Raw genomic sequence first — 26,104 nt, 5'->3', positions numbered from 1 at the left:
GGTACATGCATATGCATGAACACAGGCATTGTAAAAGAAGTGCTAGCCCTACAGACCTGGGTTAAACATTTTGTGAAGATGTTTAGAAAAGTGCTGTTGAATTTTCGGCAGATTTATTAATCAACAAGAACTAAATTTTATGTACATGTATTTAGAATGAAGCAAATTAGTTCTCTTTTATATTTAGCGGAATCTGCAGGAGTGTTATAGAACAAACACTGACTGCTTTCTTTCACGGTGAAGCTGGCAGAAAATAGAATTCTCCACAGATCACCAAAGGGAGGCTTGTTTTACTACGTCTTTTGAAGCAGCCCATACATGTACATGTACTATTAAATGTACAGCATCAGCCACAACGATGTCGAATCCAACAGGATTAACTTGCATATCAATAGTCAACAGGATAAGGGTTAGTTTGGGCAACTGGAGTTAAACCATTATTGTTATTTAAAAAAACTTCAGATGTAATGCCCCTGGGGGGAAAGCCTATATGAATTCTGTAGGCCAGACAAAATGTAAATTACAATGGTGCACTCATTCAGCCTACAATCAGGATTTGCCTTCCTTCTCTTTCTTCCTTAACGTGCTTTAACCCTAACAGTACAGGGCGTTGTTTGGCTTAGGGTACTCAGTACTACAAAATACTACCTAACACTCTCAGCCTGAAGGACCTAGCGATTGCTACAAATTGCTATTTCTGGCTGGGTTTATTCCATTGGTTACTTGTACAGAGAACAATGAAACCATGCATTCATAGTGCCACAGCACTGTATGGTACATTGTCTTCTCTATTATATTTTATGGCTTCAGAGAATAATAATGTCATGTCCTCTTACAAGGGACAGGGCTGAGTACTACATTTTACTACTAAGTAGTACTTGGTAGCATTCGGGGCTGTGAGGGTTAAGACACTTTTTCACTTGGCCTAAAACCCAAATCTTTTGATGCTGTTGTTGCTTGATTTACGTATACATGTATGTAAATCTTGCACAATCACACTTCAAACTTGAGAAGAATTTTTAAGAGGAAGTTTCATGTTGTTTACCAGCACCACACTTTTTCAGTTCACACTTTATTCATGCACAGGTGGGAAATTTAAAAAAGGGGGGGGGGGGAAATCAACTGATCAAAGGAACAGTTGGAAGGTACCAGTATGGTGTGCCTGTTTATACATGTATCAGTACACGTAACTTTCAGGCAAGTAAAGTGTAACTTCCCTGATACTTCCGTTGTCAAATGTCAATGTAATACTCTGAATATTTTCGGCATGTGCCAGTACTTTCAATGTTCACTTTAAATTCTGTTTAACAAGATTGATTCTTGTGATTCTGGACAAATGGGAAATTATTTTCCCTGGTGCTATAGTGAAGTAATAAAAACAAGCAACCTGTTCAATACATGTACCTGTACAGCACATGTACATAAGGACCTTGTACAGTTAAATACTTCCTCAGTCCTGGAATGAGGAAATAAGCTGTTCACAAAAATCACAACAGCAGTGACAGGTGTAACTGAAAAATGCTGATTGGACTGCACAAGATATAAGCCAATACTCCCAATGAAAACCATTCTTGGGTCAGAAAGAAATACAATTTACCACACATGTTTGAAAAGAAAAGATTTACATGCAGTTGTGTGGCTTACTTGTTAGAGTTAATCCAGAACAGACCACCAGAATATATGGTACTGATTGTCACCACTCAACCTGTTAACTTATGGAGTACCTGTATATTGTGAGCTATTTCAGAAGTAGTGAGTTATCAGCATAGGTATCTTTCAGGAGCATGCTTGAAGTTTGTTAAATAAAAATTTATCTCTGTAAGCCTGACTACCAGTACACCAATGGTACATAATTAACAAAATTGCCGAATTTACAAAAAATTAAAAAATTTAATCCGCTCTGAGCGGAACAAAGGGGGTGTGATTTTTTTTTGGTACTCACATCAGAAGTGCATGTTTATCATGGATATCATTGATGCATTTGACGTGGAGCACGCTGAGTACGCATCACAAATTTATTCCAGAATGTGTGGTTTTGGTGTACACACAAAACGCGCGCAAGAACCCGCTTGGAAAACTTACTAGCGTTTGTCTTTCTTTGCCGCTTGGGGGTGCACTTCAACTCGGGGCAGATAGTACATACTTAAATTCAATGGCCCTTTAATCATGCACATACATGCATCAACATGTATTCCACTACAACTACTGATATGGTATGTTGCAAATAATTCAAAAATTTAATTGTAAATGGTACTTAAATTTGTTGGCCTTTTAATCATACACACCCTGGTACATACATGTACATTGTATTCCGTTACAACTAAGCACATAGAGCAAGTACAGGTACAAGTACACTGTACGTTACATGTGCATGTATGTTATCTGTATGATACTTGATGTTTTAAACGTGTTTGTATGAACATACAATCAACAAAATGTGATTTGTGGAGGAAAGGTCACGGACTTTGCCTTTCATCCTAACGTACAAACATATACAGGTACTATCAGACCATTTGTGAAGCCCCTACATTTTGAAATGAAAAATACCCATCCACAGTGTCTACGCAGCAATACTGAAAACCTCACATCAAATAGAACTTTTACAGTATTACTCCAGTAATGCTCGTACTCATGAAAACATGTAATGTACATGTGCACATATCTATGCTTCATGTACACAAAGTCAAATTTATATTTTTACTACAAGTAAGTACATGTACAGAGGCCGAGCACTTTACCAGTTTTCTGGGGATAAGCACAAATCTCGTGTTTTATAATTATGGAAACAGAGAAAGGTTGGGTACATGTACACAATACCCCAAACTTGTACTCCTTAATTTAAGAATACATGTCTGTATCTCTAGTTAGGTACATGTACCGTAGCAAAACGGTCTCCAAACACTTTTGATTCTTCCTCCGACTGCAAAGAAATACACAGTATCAGTGCCTACCCAGGGTTCTCATGTTAATCAAATTATTTAAGTTCCTCAACTCATGTACGAGTATATTTGTGGTAGAACTGACAAAATATTTAATAATTGAAGGCCAAAGAGTCAAATATTGGTAAAAGGTCAAATTATGATGACCAACTTGATCATGCAAAAGCCAAGTCAAACATATCAATGAATATCTTTGAATTAATATGCTGAGCACTCACCACCATTTCCAATAGAGTTGACAACAGTTGGCTTAAATACAGGGCGGGACCACGGATATCCAGACATCCTCTATACCGGTGCATGTAAGTCAAGTCTCTTTATACCATAACACAATTAGAATGGGATTCACTGTGGTTGAGCTCCTCCAAGTTATTCAAATTGTTCTAAGCAAGAACCTTGCTGTGGTACAGTAGCTTCAGTTAATAAAGCATGAAGGATCTATGTGACAGGCCTGAGACCTCAAATTCTGACAATGACAGATAGCCAGTCTCTGATACAGAATTGAATCTGTAATACTCAAACACCGCTAGGACAAGGTGCCAGAGAGTACCAATAAGGCATGTACTCTATAGACATGCCATTGTCATGGTAAACCCTGATGTCAGCACTCCAAACTTGCCAATCACCTGACTCTTAAAAGTAGTACGCCCAAATTTCAGAAGTCGTTTAGAGGGATCCTCAAATACCAGAACATGTACCGGTACTGTACGGAACATGTACATGTACATGTATACCGCTATGTGTCACACCCAAATGGGTTGAAATGGGTGTTACTCTGTCAGGCTAAATCCTGCTTTCTCATGCTGAAGTAACCTTTTCATTGACAGTCACTGCTGTTCAGGAAGAGCAATCATTACCTATGCGGACAATTCCATTAATGAGAAAGGGGGGACCCACACCTTTATCATTCACAGCTACATGTGCACAGCAGTTTAATCAATGCAACAGGCAAAGCTGTGAAGTTGTTCTCCTTGAAGTTGTGATTTCAAACATCCATCAGCCAACAATGATTAGGCCAAGGACACTGTTGACTGGGCCAACTTTTGACGTCATATCCTAAATCCGCTGCCAAATGAAAACAAAATTCACCTACATGCACATGATGGAAAACCTACATGTTTATGTTGGATTAAATCATGTAGCAAAATGCACAATGGACAGGCAATAGTTCTAAATGATGATACAGTAACAAACAGATCCACTCCACTAATTGCCAACAAAATCCATTGTTGGATTTGCTATCTGATGAAAACCTAAGAGGAGGGTAGGGTCAACCTGCTTTGCCAAGGGACACTTCTGAGTTCCAGTAAACATAATAAGTTGACATAGCCCCTTTCTGAGTTCAGCCAACTGATATTTACACGGCTGGTAAAGTCCAAAGATGTGCACAATTTCTGACCAAACTTATACATGTACATTGCAATCTATTAAAATTGTGAACAGTACAGAACTTCAGAAGGTCATAAGTTACTTAACCGATTTTACTTACTGTATTTCCTGCTCAATACCAGTACCTTTCTTTTGTGATGAAACAAATTTTATTCATCAAATTCAAGCATGCTGAGATCCTTTTTATACATGTACTGTGCACGTTCAAGAATCAAACCACATTCAAAGGGATGGTTTTTATGATGGACATGCATGGTACAGTACCTCATACTGTATTTGTTTCAATATGAAGCACATTACTGTTACTTTGACATGTACATGTACCGGATGAACATGTGTTTATGTTTCAATATGAAGTTTCTTTGACATGTACATGTACCCCATACCTTTACAGGGAACCAGGAAACAAGTTCACAATGTTAAACAAACTTGTGTAACAGTGTTGCATGAACTTAAATATTACTGAAAATGTAAATTTACCAATTCGATCGTTATTCAAGCATCAGAAAGCATTAAGAACTGCGCTCACTATGCTTTGTAATCCAAAAATTTCCCCGGCACTAAAATGATCCTAGCTAGAACACTGGTACATGTATATGCTAATGTTGAAGGTTTGAAATTGATATGTTCAACCGTGGTACAGCACTTACTGCTATGTCATCAGCTTTACTCTTAATGCCTCATTATTCACAGAATTGACGACATGGTTCAAAGATATGGCATGGTCTTCATGAAATGGACCAAAATGCAACTCCACATGTCATTTTTCAAAACTTCTAAAACTTTGATCATGTAAAATATAAATTAGCACCCTCAGATTTATAAAAATGATTATTTGGGGATAATTAGGCATACCGTTTACATTTGGTGGAATTTTGATGACGTTAGAGAATTTTGATGGAAAATGCATGACGTTCGACAATGCCGAAAACGCTGTCACACGTAGTGCTTGAAATTCCATGCGCGATGTTCATCTTCCTGTTTATTTTGGAGATATCCCCGCTGAAAATTACATTAAAATTAACAACTCTGAGCATTAGATTTTCATCATGAATAGTATTTTATGCCCCAGATGTCATTTGGTTGCGAACTTCATTCAGTTTGACAGATTTTCTTTTGAGAAACCTTGGTACGCAGAGAAAAATCCTGGAGTGTTGCCATTCCGTGGAGGAACTCATGAATATCAAATGAAAAAGAAGGCTCACTATAACGGTTGATGTCAAAGTTTAAACAGCCCACGATGCAGCAAAACATTTCTCTAACGTCACTGTGAGACATTGACGGAAGCAGCAAAATCACCACGATCAGTATTTTGGACTGCGGTTTTCAGAAACATACTTGAAGAAAATGTGACCTTCGTAAAAGGATGACGGTTTGAGGTGCCTTATTGCACATTTTTTTAAAGCTTGTGTTGTACATCCATTTTGATTTTACATGTACTTGCCATTTTTTTGCAGTCGATTTTTTGACAGAATTGAATGACGTCCACAACTGCCGATTTTGGGACCTGGTTATTTGTGAGAGATTTTTTTTATTTCGTTATTATGGCTTTATTACGTGTAAATATTATCACCTTTCACCACATACAAAACTGTGTCAAACAACCGCGGGGATTATTACTTCCTGATAACTTTTATTTGGCTAGGATTTCAACAGGTTGTTCACATCCATCAAAAATGCTGACGTTTGAGACTTTAAATAATTAATTCCAATTAAGTTGAAAGATGAGCATGGTCATCAATGTTCCACATACCGGTAGCAGCCATGACTTCCCTCATTTCATCAGACATTGGGAATTAATTCACTGCTGTTCACTTCAGGAAAAATGAACCACCTAAGTTGAACATTGTCTAATGGTCCATATTTTGAGGAACCTGCCATACACAGTTGGCCATTACCTGACAGTTACTCTAGCAACAATCAGAGTTTCCTGTTTTGTGAATGTACATGTACCTGTAACCTTATTTACATAAACTTGTCCTTGCAAAAACAAAGGCAATCTGAAACACTCAGGGGTGTACATGTGTTTAAATGGTGGTCAAGTACAGTGTACCAGTATTGCTGAGATCAATAGAGGGCGTAATCACTTCTGATGGGAGTGCAACAGCAATTGTGCTGCAGGAAATGTGTACATGTAGGATGTACATACACTAATAACCTTTAGCATGCTCATCTTTTTTATACTACTTAAAATTTTTAAAAAAAAAATTAAAATCCTAGGTCCACACCCAAACTTCTCATCTGGGCAAAGGCACAAGAACTTACTTGTGGACAATGTACATGTAATTGTGCCAAATATGCACCAGAAAACGAGAGTCAGAACATGAGATTTTTGTGCAACTTTACGCTATTCTAAAATGTAGAGTGTACAGGAAAACTTTGATAGCCTTCTGGAATTCATCATTTGGAAAAGTGCACGTTTTTAACCATTTACAAATGTCCATGCTTTTCTGGACAACAGAGGGCGTTGTTGGCCAGTTATCACTGTATCGAGTTGTAGAGACAGTAGCCTGGTAGTACCAACTTCAGACTATGAAACCAAAGTACTCTTAATCACATGTATGTGTGCAGCACAGCATGTAGCTATTGTGTACTAACTGTCTATGTGTACTGTGCTGACGCATAATCCAACCATTTTGGATGTAACAATTGAAACACACTCATGTCTCAACTCTCTTCTATTATCAAAGATGGCCTGTTTGTTCTACACTGGTCATTAGCTCTGTGGATTGACTGACACCAGAACCCATCTCATGGATAGAGAGAACCAGTGTTGGAATCACTGATTGAGATCCTGAGCCACTTTAAACAGGCCGGCACAAAATTAACAACTTCAGATTTTGGAAACAATATGGCCGTTTATTTGCGAGTATAATACACCAACTGTGCATCTGCCAGTGTATACATGTACATGTAAATGAACTTAACACGACCTACATGTATATGTGTACAAGAAACATACAACTTTGTTTTAAGAATTTGTTTGGATGTAAGAGATTCTCTGTCAGGTTGCGACATAAAAAAGACAAACACTTTTTCAAAATGGCTGGCTGAGGTACATGTAAGTCAACAATTGTTTGATAACTGCTCCATTAACTCCAACATTGCAAAAGGTGGTAAAAGCACTTATCGTCCTCGTCCATGAAACTTAATACATGTACATGTACAATTAAAACATTGCTCAGCTGAGCAACTGTTTGCAGAATCATTCTTAATTATTTTTCACTTCTACATGTTCACGTACCGGTACAGCATTGTACATGTAAATTTGTGGCCCAAGGCTTACACATGGTCCAACATTACACCATGTTTCATACCTGCATTTTCTGAGATCAAAACGGGCCTTAATAGCCCAGGAGACACCATTACATGTACTTCATTGCCACCACACTCACGCGATGCAACATTACTTCCTATTGGCCAAACAGCCATTTAATCAAGACCTGGCTCCTCTTTGATAACATCAAATTTATTTCATATTCCTATCCAGTTAATAATATGAAAAGTGCACCTTTTTCAAAACGTAAAAGCATCCATGCTCTCCTAGACAAACGAGGGCACTGTTCATGTGACTGTCATCATAGGCAGACACTGTTTATGGGGTGGAAAAAAGGGGTAGGGGTCTGTTCAAGCCGTGATCCAAAAATTACCTTACTTCAAATATTAAGAAATCTTTGCCCATTAGCCCATTACCCAAGACTACAGTCATACTTCAAATGCCGTTTGAACATTTCTCCACCATACAGGAAGAAAAGAAGGCAGATTTTTAAGCAACAACATCCCTTTTGTTCAGGATACTGGGTACATGTACAAAAAATACAGTCAAGTGACGTCAACCGCTTCTATGGGTCTTTTTCATGCTTACAAAAGACACTGTGAAGACTTCTGCTCAGGTTTGAGGCTTTCGGCCATTTAATATCACTCCGTCACTCTTGTCTGGCATAGAACTCTAGCTCACCCCAAAACAAGGTGCTTCCCAAACACTTCTGCGCCATCGCCACAGCAACAGGTCGTCCAGGCTAACCAGTAGGGGCCTATCACAGAACTCTACCGTGGATCCGTGCTAGCACCCCCACCAGCCATCCGGCACTGACGCTGCAGTAGTACATGTATATGCGCATGGGTTTGTGCTAACTTGGTACTTATATGCCCAAGCAGCTTCATTTGGAAAGCAGAGTCTTTGAAATGGTCCCAACCAGGACATCTTCTTTGCTGGTGAGGGGAATCTACCGGTACTCCATGTACATGTATGTAGTTTGAGGAGATTATCCATCTTTAAGTACCCCACTACTACATGTAAATATCCTTCAGTCAACTGATATCTACAATGATGGCCATATGTTATATCGCACCTACATCGCACTGCGTATTTGTTTGTAAATGATTGCAAAAAACAATAAAATGTCATTAAATACTATACCTGTGTCTTCCTTAATGTCCATATTCCAATAAATTCATGTTTTATGTAAGGAATCAATCCTTTAAATTAAGGTAGCCAAAAACGTCGAGTTTGACATTGTCTCTGTTCTCTGTGCACAACATTAACAGAGCATGCCCTCATTATCATATCATTATCGGCAAAATCCAAGATGGCAGCGCCCATGACCCCAAAACGTGAAGGATGGCCCATCGTTTAGTACTGCGTATACATGTAGGTCCCATTGGCCTCAATGATGGCCTGACATCGTCTTGGCATTGAATGCAAGAGGTTCGTAATGACGTGGCAATCAAGTCCTTCCCAGATCCAATTGAGAATCTCAAATAATTTGTCTTTATTCCGGGATCGATTTTCATGCTGGAAACAATGCTCCAACTCTTCCAGAGATTCTAAACCCCCCATATCTCGGATGAAATCTGGTGTATTAGCGATGAATTCTTCCGTCATCTATGCCGTGTGGGTCGGGGCACTGTCATGCTGAAACAGGAATTCAGGGCCAATCAAACAATGGGCAGATGGCAGCATGTGGTCACAAAGAATATCAACATAAACATCAGTGTTGATATTCTCCGTGACCCATGTCAAGTCACCGAGGCTAACAGAACCCATGCAGCCCCAAACCATGATGCCAGAGCCCCCATGTTTCACGGAGACCACACAGTATTCCTGGTACTCCTCGCCAACTGCCCTCCTGACAAAAACACAGCCTTCTGACTCCTGTCGGCCACTCTCTCCCAGTTCCAAGCCTCTATCATCCCTTTTTCGTGATCAGTGAGTGGAGTCTTTGATGCCATTGTTTGCTCTCGAAAGGTCATTGGATGGTATTCAAATGCAAAACAGCTTCCCTTTTATAACTGGCTTGGTTATCTAACTTCCATTTCCAAGAATGGGAGTTCATATTACCTTATATGTATTGATTATAAAGCTTTTCCCACCATGCAAACTTTGTTGTCATTGGTTTAAATGCTGCGTTAATTATATTCATGAGTTCATGAATACATAATGAGGAAATTCAAGATGGTATTGTAAGGGAACTGTCTCGGAATCTGTGTTGAAATGGAGTTAGACACACAAGTGCAATATAACATTTGACCGGTAGTGTACATGTATTCATCTACCTACAGACAAGAGCACTGACTCAGACCCACAAGTATGAAATTAATCACTTTGTCTGCCTGGTCTGAGTAATAATTTCTGTGGTGTCCTTGTCATGAAATGAACCTACCAGTAGGGCAACAGCCACGCTTGGCAACAAAGAAACTTCAAGAAGTCTTTGTTAATGCCTTGTGATCATTCCTAAAATGTTTGCGTCAAATGACATGATGATTGTGGTACATAAAAACTAATCATCACTCGATATTCAAATTGGATATAAAAATGTTCCTTGTAAGGTATTGATTTGGGTTTGTATCATTATTACTATTGCTATCGGTAGTCGCTGTATAAAGGTTCCTTGTACTGTATCTTCTGATACATGTACTGGAAGAACAAGCATGACCTGAATATCTTGCAATGCAGCAATGAATTAGAAGAATACACGGTGAGGTCAAGGGTCATTTGTTGCAAAACTAAACCTGTCTGGGACACCACTTTGTGTGATTACAAGCATACATATATATGTACAATGTACATGTACATGTACAAGACTGTAAACCTCAGTTGGGTTGGATTCATTTAATGCAAAGTCAAATGTTCACTTACATACAGTGTACATGTACCGGCATACCTGGAAGAATATATCCCAATAACTTGGAATATTATGGTACATGTACATGTACTGTATGTTGTTCTTAATAAAAAAATCTTCAATGAAGTTACATGTAGATTGTGTCAGCCAGATTTTTGATTATCTGGGACTAATCAACCTGGATCCAGTATGATTTACCTTGTTTACACATAAGTCAGATTGACGACATGATATTTATGTATATTTATTCATTCAAGTCAGCAACATGGATTCGGGGGAATTTTCAGGATTTTCCTTTTCAAATCAATAATTTGAGTGTCAGCTCCACTACGCTTTCACAACACTGATCTCTGCATTACCACCTCATGTCACACAGGGTACAAGTGTGTGTGTACCAGTACATGTATATAAATGTACATGTACACGTCGTACATAAATGTACATGTACATGTACATTCGCAGCAGCAGACTTTTCCTGAATCCTTGGGCTTGGGCTCCGTCTCATTCTCCACTGGCAGTGCCAAATTGTTCATGGACTTGTTTAACTGAAGCCAGAGAGAGAAGTGACGCCAGGGTTTGGAAGCGTATTTCTGGCAGGAAAAAAGTCTACTGTACATGTACATGTATAGGTACATGTATTTGGAAACATGATCACAGGCTGTTGAGCTACATGTACATACATGTAAGTATTAATGTTGTTAAACATGGTGACACTTGAGATATTAACAAGTGTGGCAAGATTGGTGAAACATACTTCAATTTCCACCAAAGAGTAAGTGTAATGTTGACATAAAATGCTTTGAAGTTAGAAACATACTGGTCTCACTCTCATTAATACGTTTTGGACTCTGACGACTGTTGTACGATTGGAAATCAATGACTGAATCAATTGTCTTCTTAACGTAGCCTGCATCAACTTGCTCCTGTCAAATGGTAATCTAACTTATCCGAAGTTAACCATCTTAAGGAATAAAAGAGGTTTCATTGATTTAAAACCAAAATATGAGTCTATGCTGGCAGACAGAATTGGAAACTTACCAGTACACTGAACAATCAATGTTCAGTCTTAAATTAGTAACTGAAAAACTAAAACCAAAATGGCGTTTTAACCATTGACTTTTTAATCATTTTACATAAATCAATGATTTCATCAAAACACCTCATCACAGACAAGAGAGATGAATTGGCTTCTGAATGGCATCGCCAACAAGTGTCCATGAAAAGACAACATGGGTTTGTGCAGTTGGGATAGAAATAAACTCGTCAAATATATGAACTGAACTCTGCACAATCATGTTACTCCCAGAACTGTGGGAGCATGGTGGGCAACAAATCCTACAGTTCTGGGGGAAGCGCAGTGAACGGCAAACCCCACAGTTCTGGGAAGAGTGCTGTGGACGACAAACCCCACAGTTCTGGGTGGGGCGCGGCAAACAACAAACCCCACAGTTCTGGGAAGAGCGCTGTGCACGACAAATCCCACAGTTCTGGGTGGGGTGCGGCAAACAGCAAACCCCACAGTTCTGGGTGGGGCGCGGCAGACAACAAACCCCACAGTTCTGGGAAGAGCGCTGTGGACGACAAACCCCACAGTTCTGGGGGGAGTGTGGCAGACGATGAACCCACAGTTCTGGGGGGAGTGTGGTGGATGATGAACCCACAGTTCTGGGGGTAGCACGGCAGATGTCGAACTCCACAGTTCTAGGGGTACACTCATGTCACATGTACATGTATCATCAGTCCCAAAGGGACATGGTTACTCAATATTCATTAACTCAGACAGTCTCCCTAGCAACGACATGCAACTTGACCAGGTATTAATATTTGATAATGCCTGTTGAGAAGTGATAATGCCCGCTGCGTGAATCACATGCTGGCACCTGGATACGAGACAGTTTAATCTATTCTGATTGGTCAAGAGTCTGTGTTCACAATGTTTGCCATGCGCGCACCAAGTCCATAAGGATATTGTTTTAGACAACTTGCACATGGAATATACATGTACTATAAAATGGACTGGGGTGTTTGGGAAAATGAAATTCTAGAACAAAATCATTGGAAATCCATTATATATTGACTTCTTTTGACTCTCTGACTAAAAAGGTATTTATGAATGGGAATAAATGTGTGTTTGGTCGGTCTTAAAGATAATGTATAAGACTGGCTCAGGAGAGTGAACACTGATGATGCCCTTGCCTGCGACTTGGGCATTAGTCACGTCCATTCTTTTTAGCTGGTCTTAAAAATGCACATTTAAGACCAGCCAAGCACAAATTTATTCCCTTGGTCAGTTGTGAAGCTGCCTCTGTGATTCATAAACAATACGCATTATGCTTCCGTTTTTTGTAACATGTCCCTGTAGATGCTTCGAGATATTGTAGGAAAAAGTCAAGCATCTGGCATCCACAAGTTTTTAGTTTCAAAATCGCATCAGTACCGGTGCACTCTTGCCATGTAGGAACTGTACAACAGCATTTTGCCTACTAAAATATCCCAAACTAAATGGTGCATGTAGGCCTATCTCATTTAATATTCCTTGCTGTTTATGAAACTCAAGAATCTTGAAGGCAGAACTCTTCACATACTAGGTGTACTATGTGCTAGTATGGTAGAAAAGTTACATGTGACAAGTTTCAATTTCGACTTACATGGTTCTGATATAGGCATTTCCGTAGTCCACGTGATAGCTAACAAAGCAGTCTTGATGTTCAATCATGCATCACTCACAACAAAAAATGCAGCTCTGCTCTTCAACTGTGCAATTTGCAACTATTATTTAGAGATATTCCACGGTAAGATTTCCAAATCAGCAACTGCAACATTTGTAGAAACCCTTTGTAGTTTTCCCACAAATGAACAACCTGGACGTAGCAATATGGTCAGTGTGGTCCGTGGCATTGAAGTCAATCATGTATTGTGCAATGCACAAGTGTGACAGATATACATGTACATATAGAGTACCATTCACTCCAGCACGTGTTCAATGCATGACCAAAACATGCCACTCACTCTGCATGCAGAACGTATCTGGGTTCTGTTATGGTTCAACTACCGCTAGGCCTACTCCATTCTTTCCTTCAATGTAGAATCCAGCTGAAGACTTACTATACAAACGGACTTTGTTTTTGCTAACAATAGATTCACACTGCATGAAGTCCAACTCTGCTCTGTCCAATTCTGTACGAGTCACCTCACCCCATTGTCAGGAGCATGTACAGAACTGCTCATTATGCATGCTGACTTGGGTCTAATCATCAGGTGATGTCAAAGTGCATTGACTGTTCAGGAGAGATTGCATAACTCATGGTTACTGTTGTGTATACATGTAGATTGTCCAAAGAAAACATGAGGCAAGTTAAACCATGAGGATGGGATAGTGGACCCAACCATAACAATGGATATATACAGTTATATGCAAAGCCACACAAACATCTTATCCTGAGTGGCATGATACGCCATACCAAAAAGCTCCATGGCCATGCCCATAGTACTGGTACTGGTAGGTGGTTTTTATTACAACAGTAGAGCTGACATATATGTAGATGAGTAGACTGGAGGAATTTGTTTTTCAGCTACAAATGCAAAAATACCGATGGCACAATGTCTCTTTTTTCTTTCACTCCTTTAATTAACATAAGTTTGTAAAGGCTCATCTCAGATTTAATAAGCACAAGAAAAAATATGAATTTGAATTTGAGCAGGTGGTTGAGCTTTTTCAAGTTAAAAATAATTAAAACTTCAATTACAACAAATAAAAATACAGGATAGTGTACACCTGTATACACAAAAATTAGGCTCTCAAAATATATTTAATTCCACTTTTTTGATAAAATGACAAGTTTGGGACATTACAAGAGACACAGCTAATTTTTTTGTGGGAGGGGGGTTGTGTATGTGTTTTTGACTTTGTTTCCTTTCTTGTTTTTGGCTTAATCAAGGGCATGATTACCGGTAGAAGAAACTGAAGCACCCCTAAAATTATTAGCAGAGGTATTAAGGGCCCCCCAGCAGCCTACTGTCTATGGTACTGTACATTTACGCATTCATGTGTACCTGTTCTTGTACATGCAAATTAGTAAAACTACCTTGACGGTAAACAATTTTTTAGATTTTAAGACGAGACTGCTTGGAAAATCCTGAAATCAGGAAAAGCATGATGAAAAAATCACGACAAATCTCACCCTTACCTAGTAAGAACTAATGCCTTTATTTAATGTTTTGCTTGAAACTACATGTACAGGTAAACCACAGGCATAAAGTCCTTCAAACAACTGTCTGGTGTGTTAAAGTTCAGTTTCTGTGTGTCATAATACACACAAACGTGTACATTACATGTACAGTTCATGTAAGTTGCATTCCTGATGGTATTCATGCAGAATATGCAAAAAGCCATATAGGACAGCTGCATGGCATAAAATCACAGAAACAGTGTTTTGAGCCACCAAATTGCATATTTCTTTAGCTACTTTCCCTACAATCAATATTCACATGATAATCCATTGTTACACAGCTGTACTGACGGCAAAAGTGAGTATACAAACAAGTCCAAGGTACAGGGCCAATTTCACAGAGCTGCTTAGGCACAAAATTTGCTTAAGCTGGAGAAAACTTTGTTTAATAAACAAAGGTTACCAGCTCAAACTCTGATTGTCATGCCAACCAAAAAACAGCTAAATACAATCCCAAAACAATATACAGGTACATCACATGGAGTTTGGGCTGGTTACCTGATTTATTATTTATCAAGGTTTTCTTGCACTTAAGCAAATTAATTAAGCAGCTAAATTGGCCCCTAGGCTATCACAACAAGAACTACTGGTACTCATTTTTTCACTTTTTAAAAATTAGATCCCCAAAATGCAGCATGTTTTCATGCTGAAAGGACCATGCACAATTTTTTCCTGTAAAAACTGGGTTTAACCGTTACCGGTACCATACACCAGGCATCACACATCACACGTCGGCATTTGCAGAACCAAATAAAATAAATATTAACAGTAACTGATACACAGTATGTGTTATCTACAGGTGTACACATGCAAAAATTGCAAACAGATTGGGTACGCATAAATATTCCTGTAATAAAAACAAAATTCAGACAATGGCCGTTTGGATGGCCGTCCCTGCAGTTTGGATTCTTAAGAATACATGGAAATTCAGCATCTCCATCTAAAGAAAATCCCATCAAATTTTTACAGATACATGTACGTGTCCATCTATCTCCAACAAGCAGTAACATTACAGGGATCGACTATTCCACATTTAGCATTGAACAAACGCTGGACTTTGCCTATGGCACAGAATACATAGTTGAGCATACCATCTAACTTCAGACTTTGCACTATGAAGAAACTGGGAGTTGTACAATGATTGTCTCATATCAGGAACTCTTGTAGCAAATTTCCACTTGAAATGAACTCAAAGATAGCAGGTGGGAAACTTAGGTTGGCGTACAGTAGTGGTTCTTTCCTCGCCTGCCACCTCTGCGGTCCAGGTTTGATTTCTGGCTCGGTCCACATGTGGATTGGGTTTTCAGTCCCTACCTGACTCTGTGGGTTTTACCCAGAATATTCCTCTGGGGTTTTCCTCCCACCTCTAAAACTGTAACTGCTTCTCATTATCTCCTCTCTACAGGTTTCTTCAGGCTTGTGAGCTACAGTGCCCAGGGCACTTTTGAGAAATCCTTGGTGTCATCACCAGAAATACAAATTTATTGCAAGTACACTGTACATGTCACCTACACAATCACAGATGCCAACACTGAATTTCATAGGTACATGTACACTTAGTACTGTATCTCATTGATCAAAAAATGTGAGCAATGGTTTCACGTCTAAGATCCAATACAGTCATCTGTTGATACCTTAATTCACACTTTTGTGTCTGGACTGTGACTGTTTTATGGGACATGTAAGCATTCGTCAAAGTCTAACATCATAATAGAATATTCCCCCCCCCCAAAAAAAATGTTTGCATACATGAACCTGAACACACAGTACAATTATAGGGGCATTCGTGTGCATAAACATCTGTCGATTTGGTTTCGATTTGGTTACTTACTAGAAAACTATAAAATATGGAGGGCCTAACATTTCAATCCTAGCAGAAGTTTCTCAAAGACAAAATGACAAGTGGACAGGACAAACAAACAAACAAATGGGGAATCAACCAAGCATGGATAGATAATCTACAGGTGTAAATGTAGGTCTGTCCACACTAAAAGACATATTTGCACATAGCCAAAATCATCTCTTTCTTTAACAGTACTGAGAGTTAAGAAATGAACTTTAACAATTTTACTGATGTATGTATAATTGTCGAGATATACTTGTAGTTTACAGAGTTTAATAGAATTTGGTTGTTCTTTGTTAAAATAATCCGAATCAGAATCTTGATGAAAATGTCCAGCTTACTCTCCCCTCCCAGCAAGGCACGTTCAAGAGTAATTCTAACAGATGTGTTGTTTGCCGGAACCATGTCCTGGAATCAGACACATTCTCTGGACACTCCTCCGGTTCAAACCACTGAACCAAAGGCACTATCACTTGTAGCTCCTCTAAAGACAATATACCTGGTATCCTACCTCTGAGGCTTGCAGGGTGTGCAGTGTTGGCCACAGATCTATGGTCAACACCAACAAATAGATACCCCTGTAGGTCACCACTTCAACCTTCCTACCATTCTATGTCTGACATGATCTTACAGGGCATAGAATCACTTGGGCACCGTAAAGACGCTGTTTGCTTCAACCGGGAGGAGCTTTGGATCAAACGCCTCCGTACTATACAACGCCATGGCCTGAACATCCAAGAGGGAAACTACTAATTAGCACTCTGTTCTTTCCCTCTCTTTTGTCTGCAGATTGTAACCCCCCCACCCCTTGGGGTCCAGTATGTTCCAATCCATTTGTATTTTTTCTTTGATCTCTTCCCACCTTACATCCCTTTGTTAATCAACCATGCCTTCCAGGCAGCCCCCTTTACCCCTTGCACCTTTATCCAGCCTGCAGCTTTCCTGACCTTTCCTTTTGTCCTCCTGCATTCATCCATGCTTGGAATGCTTGGTTGAATTTTCTGTTTGCTTGTCTGTCCTAGTCTACTTGTCATTTTGCCTTTGAGATAGGTTCTGCTAGAATCAAAACGTCAGGCCCTCCATATTTTGTGATTTGTATTTTAGATCACTGTAGTCAGCAAGCAGTTTGTAGAAATTTTGTATTACATCCCGGTACTAGAAAACCAGAGGGTACTCTTGTGGGAAAAATTTAGTTAAGAAAGTGGAGTTCTAGATTCAATGTAGGCTAAAATGTACCGTAATTCATCAAGACTAGATTCAAAACCCTGGTGTTTCGACCTCATAAACAGTAGATGATTAAAAATGGGATACAGGTACCGGTGGCTTCTGTTCTAAGTTTCTGACCAACAGAACTTGGTTAAAGTACATGTACTTACATGCTGCAGAAAGCACATGTATACTAGTACTAATGTAAAGCTTTATGTTGGCCTGCTTAGGTCCTATTATGGAAAGAATTCTATAGATACACACGATATACATGTACGGACACGTCCACTTGTCATCCTGCGCATAAACCATGGACTTAGTAAGGAAAATACCGTTTAGTCTTATTAGAAAAAAAAATCAGAATTTTTCAGACCAGTCTTTAAGGTTTTATGCACAGGGTATCAAGTGACATCCACAAATGGAACTCTTTGCGAATGTCTCCATATTTTCACAGCTAAATTTTTCTTTTTTAGGGCATTTTATTACTTATGCAGTGGAAATCAAGGCAAGGTCAATGACATTCATTTCCTACATCATGTACATGTACATGTGAATTCTTTCCCAGCTTGGTCATGCAAATTAGGGTTTACAAAATCAATGCCAAAATCATTTCTTATAAATATCAAGCTTTTGCTCTTACAAATACAAGATCACCTTTCCACATACCTCCCGCAAGCCTGGATATGACATGTCTACCAGCATGATGGCCGGTATGCGACTCCGATCTCTGGCGGTAAAGTTTCCATTTCTCATAAGACGCAGTCCCCGTGGATGATCGACGGCTAGCGGAGGAAGTCCCCGTTCGTGTTGCTGCACTGTTATCCTTGCTCATATCTGCTGCACTAAAGATTTTTGGGGGGCGACTTTTTTTCTTCAAGTACAAAGCAAAGCCTAGATTAAATAAGCCTGGACTAAATAATAATGTGGAATGTAATTCGCACTTCTCTCAGCTCGACACAAAATTGTTGCCTACATGTACGTCATGTACGTGAGTACAGTACATTATGCCGCTGGCCCGGCGGATTGATCATTAACATTATGTGACGGGTCACAAGTTCACGTGCGGTCTCGCTGTGTATCGTACAGTTCATGATCAAAAACATCATCAAGCTCGTATTTTAAAAGTAATAGGCCTACATGTTTCGTTTACAGTTTAGGACCAACGGCGAAAGAATAAATATGACTTTTTCAAGAATATAATGAACTTTTGGAGCTTCTCATAAAATAGCATACTATTATAAATAGGCCCACGTGCTCTGCTAAATTTAACCATGGAGGAAGGAAAAGACACGGCTCTGCATTGTCCAGCAACAGCTTCTTAAGAAATTAAAATCCCGGAAAACTGAAACGAACGTTTATCAATTTATACGAGCTAAATTCCAGTCAAAAACCGACCAGTAGTTTTCCTCTGAATTGATATTTGCTATTCTATCCCCAAATATTATCCAAATCGCCCGGCGTCGAGGGCTTTTATAGAGGGCGCACTACACACAGTACGATACAATCGAGAATCATTCGCTCGTTCCTACTCGGGAGACTACTATTGTGAACATGGTCGGCCAATTTGGGGTTGCCGACAATCCCATGCTACCTTCACTTCAACAAATCAAGAAAAACGTCTAAAACTTTTGAAACACCCATCAAACTAAAGCTTAGTTCACCATCTGTCGTTTTCTGTTCCATCAATTTTTACTGAGTAGGCCTATAATTAGGTGAATTTGAGAGATATGAGAAGATCAAGGACAAATCTAGTCGGGGCATGCAAAACCCGTTGCTAATTTGAAAAGAGCTAACTAAATTCCATTGCCTTCAACTTCAAGCGCGTGCCCTCTAAGACCCCCACCCCCCACTTATGTGTCTGACGGGTCTCGATTCCTCTTAAACAAAAAAAAAAAGACAAAACAATCTATCCGCGCGATTTTAGAAAGTGCCCCTAACGGGCAAATCCGCAAGTGTGGACAGTACCGCGACTGCACAATGGGATATAGATGCACATCACAAGTTAGAATGGCTGACTTAGCAACTTTCTTGAGAAAAATCGAAAGTTAGTGACGGCATATAATTCTTGATCACCAAGATGAAGCAACAGGGAGACAACAGTGGCAAATTCCCGACATGAACATAACAAACACTTACTACTGCTTTTGGGGATGGTCTTCAGTGGATGAAAAAAATTAACGTTTTAGCCCTCTCCACGACAGCCGGACCTGTCTCTTCGTGCTAATTAAAGTGCAAGCCTTTTAAGATTTTTTCCTGAGATATCCGTTTAATTGATGACAATTAAAGCGATCTATGAGTAACTTTGAATTGTGCACCAAGGAAAATAACACCCTAAAAAAGTTAATATGCATGATTTTTTTTCGAACTAATTTACAGTGATGGAAGTCTCAACTTAGTCTCCAGAGGAGAACTAAGGTTACGTTCTTGGACGGAGATCCGGGAAATGGAGGATATATCCCCCTTTTTTGATGGGGGGTTACCAATATAATCGTGTCCCCTACACTTTTCAAGTCCCTGACTTTATGTGCGCCCCTAACTGTAGTGGGACCTTCATGGACCCTGTGCCGTGTCACGCTCCGCACGGGGATGACCTTTCAAAAATCCTACCCCACCCCACCCCCCACATGGTTAAGAGTACCAAATAAGTGCATTGTGTGGTAGGGATAATGTGAGGTAACGGGCGAAATTCTCCATTCCCCCCTCCCCCCTTCTAGTTGCAAGTTATGTGGTGGCTGCGCTCTTCATCATTCGGAATATTTAATATCACGTGATCTGCAATTTACTAATCAGATGACAGAGATTTTTTAGGTTTATAAGAACGATTTTTTTTGTCGGCTTTCAAAAGCGTAAGTGCAGAGAATTCTTTTTTTGTTCTTATCTTGAATGCCCTAAAATTAAACTGTGATCATTACTTTTGAGTAGTCCGCCTTTTTTACATTTACTGCCGATGCAGATGTGCAAATAAGGTATTCATTTTCCATGTACAAACTGCCCTGTCTTGCTTTTACCCTACTACTCCCCGACCATTCAAGTGAATTTATCAAACAAATGGCGCACGCAAGATGCAAAAATTACTGTTTAATAAGATCAGAATCAAATTGTATCCGAGATATGCCAGGGTGCTGATAAATAACGCTTGTTTGCATGCCCCTCCTTTGTCCTGTCATAGGGAGGAATAATCTAGACGATATTTCCCAAAATGTCACACGAAGAGGCATTTTTGACAAAAAAATGGACAAAAATTCCCACAGTTCAAAAAGTGAGGATACCAAGCTGGTTTTGTAGTGCCCTCCCCAAAGGAAAAAACACACACAAAAAACACACACACACACCAATAATGCATGCGACAGCGTGAAATTCACCAGTATTTTCCACTAAATTGTCGACTGATGTTCATGTGTTTGACTATTGAAAATGTCGTACATCGAGGAAGTGAAAACATTTGATCTGAATATTAGATCTGCGTTGTATTCAAGTAACATTTAATATTGTCAAGTTCACCTCTGGCATTTTACTTGAATTAGGGCAAAAATGCTAAGGGTTAAAGTTGCCCGAGGACCTCATTGCAAATATCGATGTAACCCGCAGGGTTTCTCACATCATCTGGCAGTTCTTGTGTTGACTCCATCGTAGTGCGTGAGCGATGGTCTTCACGCGCACACAAGGAACACTTCAAAAGGCGGTAATCAAAGCATAGGCTACAGATGCTCAAAATAATGGAGACCTCTTCACTCATGGACAAAACTATCACTGCCGTTGACGCTGAATATAATTCTGCGGAGGACCCCAAGAACAACTCGGTGATATTTCAGCTCATATGCAGCAAGGTATGAGACGGAGAGAACCCCCCCCCTGCTTTGTGTTGGTCATTGTCTCGCAGGAATCTAGGGAATTCCTTTCAGACATCTTGGGGGGGATGTGTTAAGTAACAATAGTCTGGAATGTGTATAGGGATTGGACATGTTGGGGGGGTACCCCTCGGTCTCATTTCTTGCTGGGTATATTTCAGCTGATACGTACAATAATACTGGTCGTTCTGGGTACACCTGTTAACTGTCTCGTTTTACGTGGATACCATTCTAGGCCTCGTCGGACAACCACTCATATTTTCGTTATGGCGCTCGCCTGGGCAGATGTCCTAACTTGCCTGCTGGTGATATACACGTCAGCGTCGTATGCCATGTTACTGGCTGGGAAACAGATACACCCGGCGGTAGACAACTTGATGGTATATCTCAGAGCTGTTCCAATAACGTTTTCGATTCTTCTCACCACCATGATCGCGATTGATCGATAAGATTGCGCGTGTCGCCCTCTTCGACGCTTTCTCACCTTGAGACGGGCTAGAATAGCTGTTCCTTGCTCCCTTGTCGGTTCCTTAGGCCTAGTGATGAGTTTCCTCTACTTGCTGCGATTCGTTCATCCCAGAAACGTGGTCATCCAAAGAGTGGCAATCGCTTGCCAGTACGTGACTTTCGTTACGGTACCTATATCTCTGTCGTTTTGTTATACGGCAGCGTGCTTAAAAAGATCCGCCAACACATTAGAATTCGAGTCGGTGACAGCAATGACACCGTTGTCAAAGATTCGGCTGCAAATACAGGACCTTCTGCTATTCCATCGAACTCATATCTTCACCAAGCTTTTCCCATAAGGGAGTCAACCATACTCTACGGGGAAACAAGGTAACTTCATCAGCACCGGTGCACGACGACTCACCGGTGCATGACGACTCACCGGTGCATGACGACTCACCGGTGCATGGCGACTCACCGGTGCATGACGACTCACCACTTCAAGTTCAAGACACCGCGATCACAGTCTCGCCCCCGCAAGTACCGAGACAAATCGAAGACCACAGCTCCAATGCCCAACTGCAGCGTAAGACCACCAAGATGCTCTTCGTCACTAGTATCATCTACCTACTGACCTGGATGCCTTATTGGATCTTCATGGCAATCACCATGGCTTCTTACTCGGGCTTACAGATTAGTCCCGTTATTTTAAACAGTTTCAGTTATCTCTACTATATGCTATACGTCAACAACACAGTTAACCCATTTGTTTATGGTCTCACAAACAGCCCATTTCGTAAAGATTGTGTAGACGTAATTCGCAAGCTAAAATTGTGTTAAGCTTCTACCAATCACAAAGCATCAACTCAGTGACTGCACCCCGGTTAAGAAGGTAATCTTGTGCTTATTCAAAATAAGAAATGAATGGTTGTCTGACTGCTCCAGCCGTATGTTGTGAATCTCGTATAGTAGCCAGGCAAAAAACCATGAGAAAGCAATCTAAAGCTCTTGTATGCTCACATCAAATACGGACGATAAGATTTTCTTTTATTTTTTAATTTGGAACTATAATTGGTATAAGTATTCAAAATGCACACGTGCTGTGCATTTCATTTGTACACATTTATTATCACGACTATCGTTCATGTTTTACTCAGAAATCTTACATGCATTTACGACGAATAAAAGGAAAAGTAAAAAATGCTTTTCACTGTAGCTACCAAACCTTTTAAGTACCTACATACGAATTTCTAGGAAGGAACCGAGTTATAGAGGTTTTTCAGTGACATGACGTGACGGGTAAAGGCATTTCAGGAAGCGTGGAGGCGTATGCCTTTTTTCTTAAAGGAGAATACCTCATGTGTGAGTAGGAAAGAAAGTAATCGGTATAAACAAATATATATATATTGTACATTAACATCAAACCCTAAGAAAATAACATCAGCAAATAAAAGCAAGGATGTTTGGACCGTTAGTAAGGCTTTTGTTTTGTTTTTCTCTCCAACATCATGTTAAATGAGCCCAAAGCTGCATTCACTAGTCTTGAAATCCTCCCACCAAAAGCTGGATATGCCGCTGCTGTATACATGTATATTGTCGCCCTCGATGATCCACACATCCACCTTGCATTTTGTTTCCTTCAAAATGTTTGAACCATGGAGGATGTTTGTGCGATTCGGTCCAACTGGCACGTTATGCATCACTTCAGAGCATGGCTAGCGCTGATATATAGTCAACAATTCAGCAAGTTGCAGCGTGTATGGGTGACTGCAGGTTGTTCACGACACAAAAATTCTCTTACCCTATCACGAAGTTATATCGGAACAGCTGTCACCGTGCTTGTTTAGTTTTACTCTAAACTCAGAATCTGTTCAGTGGAACATGGAGATACGAACTTTACACAGAGTGCGTGCACATGATCACGTAGCTAGGTACGGTAAAAACTATCTATTATTGAAAATAAAATAAGTTTATTAAGCATGCACTTACTGTCCAACTTCATGGATGCCCTATAAATTAAAATCTTTAATGAGACACGGACGTGCTTAATTCAGGTCAACGTGGACATTTTGCTATTATATTAAAGAACTCCAAATTCATTTAAAATGGCCAAAACGCTGAAACCAATTCCCACTGCGATTTAAGGGCTGGAGTTTTGTTTACTTAATTCGCATGCGTGTCTTACGAGGATAAAGGGACGTGTTCTTTGGTGTCTTACAAATATAATACAAAATCTGGATTTTCATCCTCTGGGCCTGAATGTTTACATTAACAACGTTTCTGTTGCTGTAAAAACTGTGAACCATATAATTATTTTTGTTGGATACTAAAGTGAATATTGCGGATTGTTAACAATTGTCATTCATCATTGCATGCTAAACATGTAGATTTTTTGTGTGAAGTAAATCATTCAAAACTACCAGTAGCATACATTTTGCCTGTAAGACCTACATTATCATTTGGTGATATCAGTGTGCGTTCCCTGGCAGTAAGATAATGGGTTTCAACCTATTTGTTTCAACAATGCACAGGGTTAAAGTTGGATTGAGTTTTCTGCTCAGAATCAATGGGCACATGTAATTAAACGTCTCAGTCAAAAGTAAGGAACAAAATTTTTCAGCAAAAATGTCTACGGTGTCTTAGCTTGTTAAATGGAAAACGTCTGGGAGTTGGAGGTAAAATTGTGAAGGTCTCGAGCCTTTCAGCAACCAGCATAAGTCAGTTGCCTTGTCTTCGTCTTGTAACTTGCCGGTACATGTTTACACACAAATACCACGGTGTATCGATTTGTTGGATGGAGCGTTAATTGTAGTTTTTAAAGTGTAATTTAAATGGATTTGAATTATGACAATTAATTTTTAAAAATCCCAAAAGGCATTGTTTCGGTGTCTGTCGTCGCAATCATTCCACTAAAAAGCACAAGTGTCAATATCTCAATTGACAATTGTTCACTGCATATAATTACTTATAAAGAAATCAAACCAACCTACATTGTACAATAATTATGATCAATACTGAATGAATTAAAAACTGGAACCTTGTGATAGTTTTCCCCGGTTCTACTTTCTGTTGTTGTTTTTATTTATTAATTTATTATGGTTTCATTTTGTTGGTTTTATTTTCACCACAGCCAAAGAACGTATTCGAACAAATCAATATGATTGCAGAAAGAACCATTGGCATGGGAAAAAATGTTCTTTTTGGGGGGGGGGCTGGAATTATATTTGAGGGCGCAATTTCTTTGATTGGCTGAATTTAATTGTATAGAGTGGCCTTTATCATAATTGTTTGGATCGAATTAGAGTATTGAGAGTGGACCGTGGCCTTGTGCGAGGACAAAATTTCATTATTTTATATCTGTGTGCGCCAGTTGTTCGTGACAATTTCCCATCGTTGTGGTTGTTCAAGACGACACACACATCAGAGATTGTCAATTACAACAGACGGACCTGCTTTCATCAGAGAAACTTGAATGCACCCATTATTGGTCAGTGTGACATCAAAGGGAAGGTTAAGGTTTTTCTATTTTCCTATTATTAAATTACACTTTCCTGAGTCACGTGCTTCTTGGTATTATTATATAATAGACAAACCTTGGGTTGTTCACCAAAACTGAAGACAAGGATCGCGACGTTAAAGCTTTCGTCTGCATGTTGTAAAGTTGAATGCAAGTTTAAATTCACGTTCTGTTTCATGTAGACTAGAGTATTTAGTACTAGTTCATTTTTTTCTTGAATTATGGAAAATCAATCTGTGGAAAACTCTACCAAACTTTTTCACCACCCAACGCAGGAACCTACGGTTGCGGATGGAGATCTATTAACTCTCGTTGCCCATACGATTACATTTTTACTCGGGGTACCTGGAAACTGCCTTATTCTTCGCGTCTATTGGACCAAGGCCCACAAAAACAGCACCCATATTCTTATCATGGCCTTAGCTTGGGCCGATTTGGCTGTCTGCTTGCTAAGATGGCGTCGAATTTCGGTGGAGGCCATTCTTCTCACTGGTGGTAAGATTCCACAAGTTCTAGACATTATCTTGGCAATTACGACGACGGCCGTCGGCACCTCCGTCA

At 39.7% G+C, this 26,104-nt stretch overlaps 1 protein-coding gene and 1 pseudogene across 8 annotated transcripts in view; one reads left to right on the top strand and one right to left on the bottom strand.

The window, feature by feature from the left end:
• LOC110983041 (6-phosphofructo-2-kinase/fructose-2,6-bisphosphatase 1-like) overlaps positions 1-26,104 on the bottom strand; it is a 57,499-nt gene that overhangs the window by 22,097 nt on the left and 9,298 nt on the right. For 2 of the 8 annotated variants that reach the window (XM_022241921.2, XM_022241930.2), the window contains exon 1: positions 18,398-18,744. The exons of 2 other annotated variants lie outside the window; for them this stretch is intronic. In XM_022241921.2, the coding sequence (XP_022097613.2) occupies positions 18,398-18,563 (166 nt within the window). In that variant the 5' untranslated portion in view covers positions 18,564-18,744. 4 more of the 8 variants (XM_022241960.2, XM_022241982.2, XM_022241973.2 and 1 more) reach the window with 4 other exon arrangements.
• Positions 21,798-25,747, top strand: LOC147799509 (uncharacterized; annotated as a pseudogene).

Source organism: Acanthaster planci, linkage group LG04 (assembly GCF_054643075.1).
Source record: "Acanthaster planci isolate LZ-2023a linkage group LG04, COTS_SCS, whole genome shotgun sequence".
In the NCBI taxonomy this organism is placed as follows: domain Eukaryota; kingdom Metazoa; phylum Echinodermata; class Asteroidea; order Valvatida; family Acanthasteridae; genus Acanthaster; species Acanthaster planci.
The sequence above is the reverse complement of the archived record's forward strand: the minus strand, read 5'-3'. Positions and strand labels throughout refer to the sequence as shown.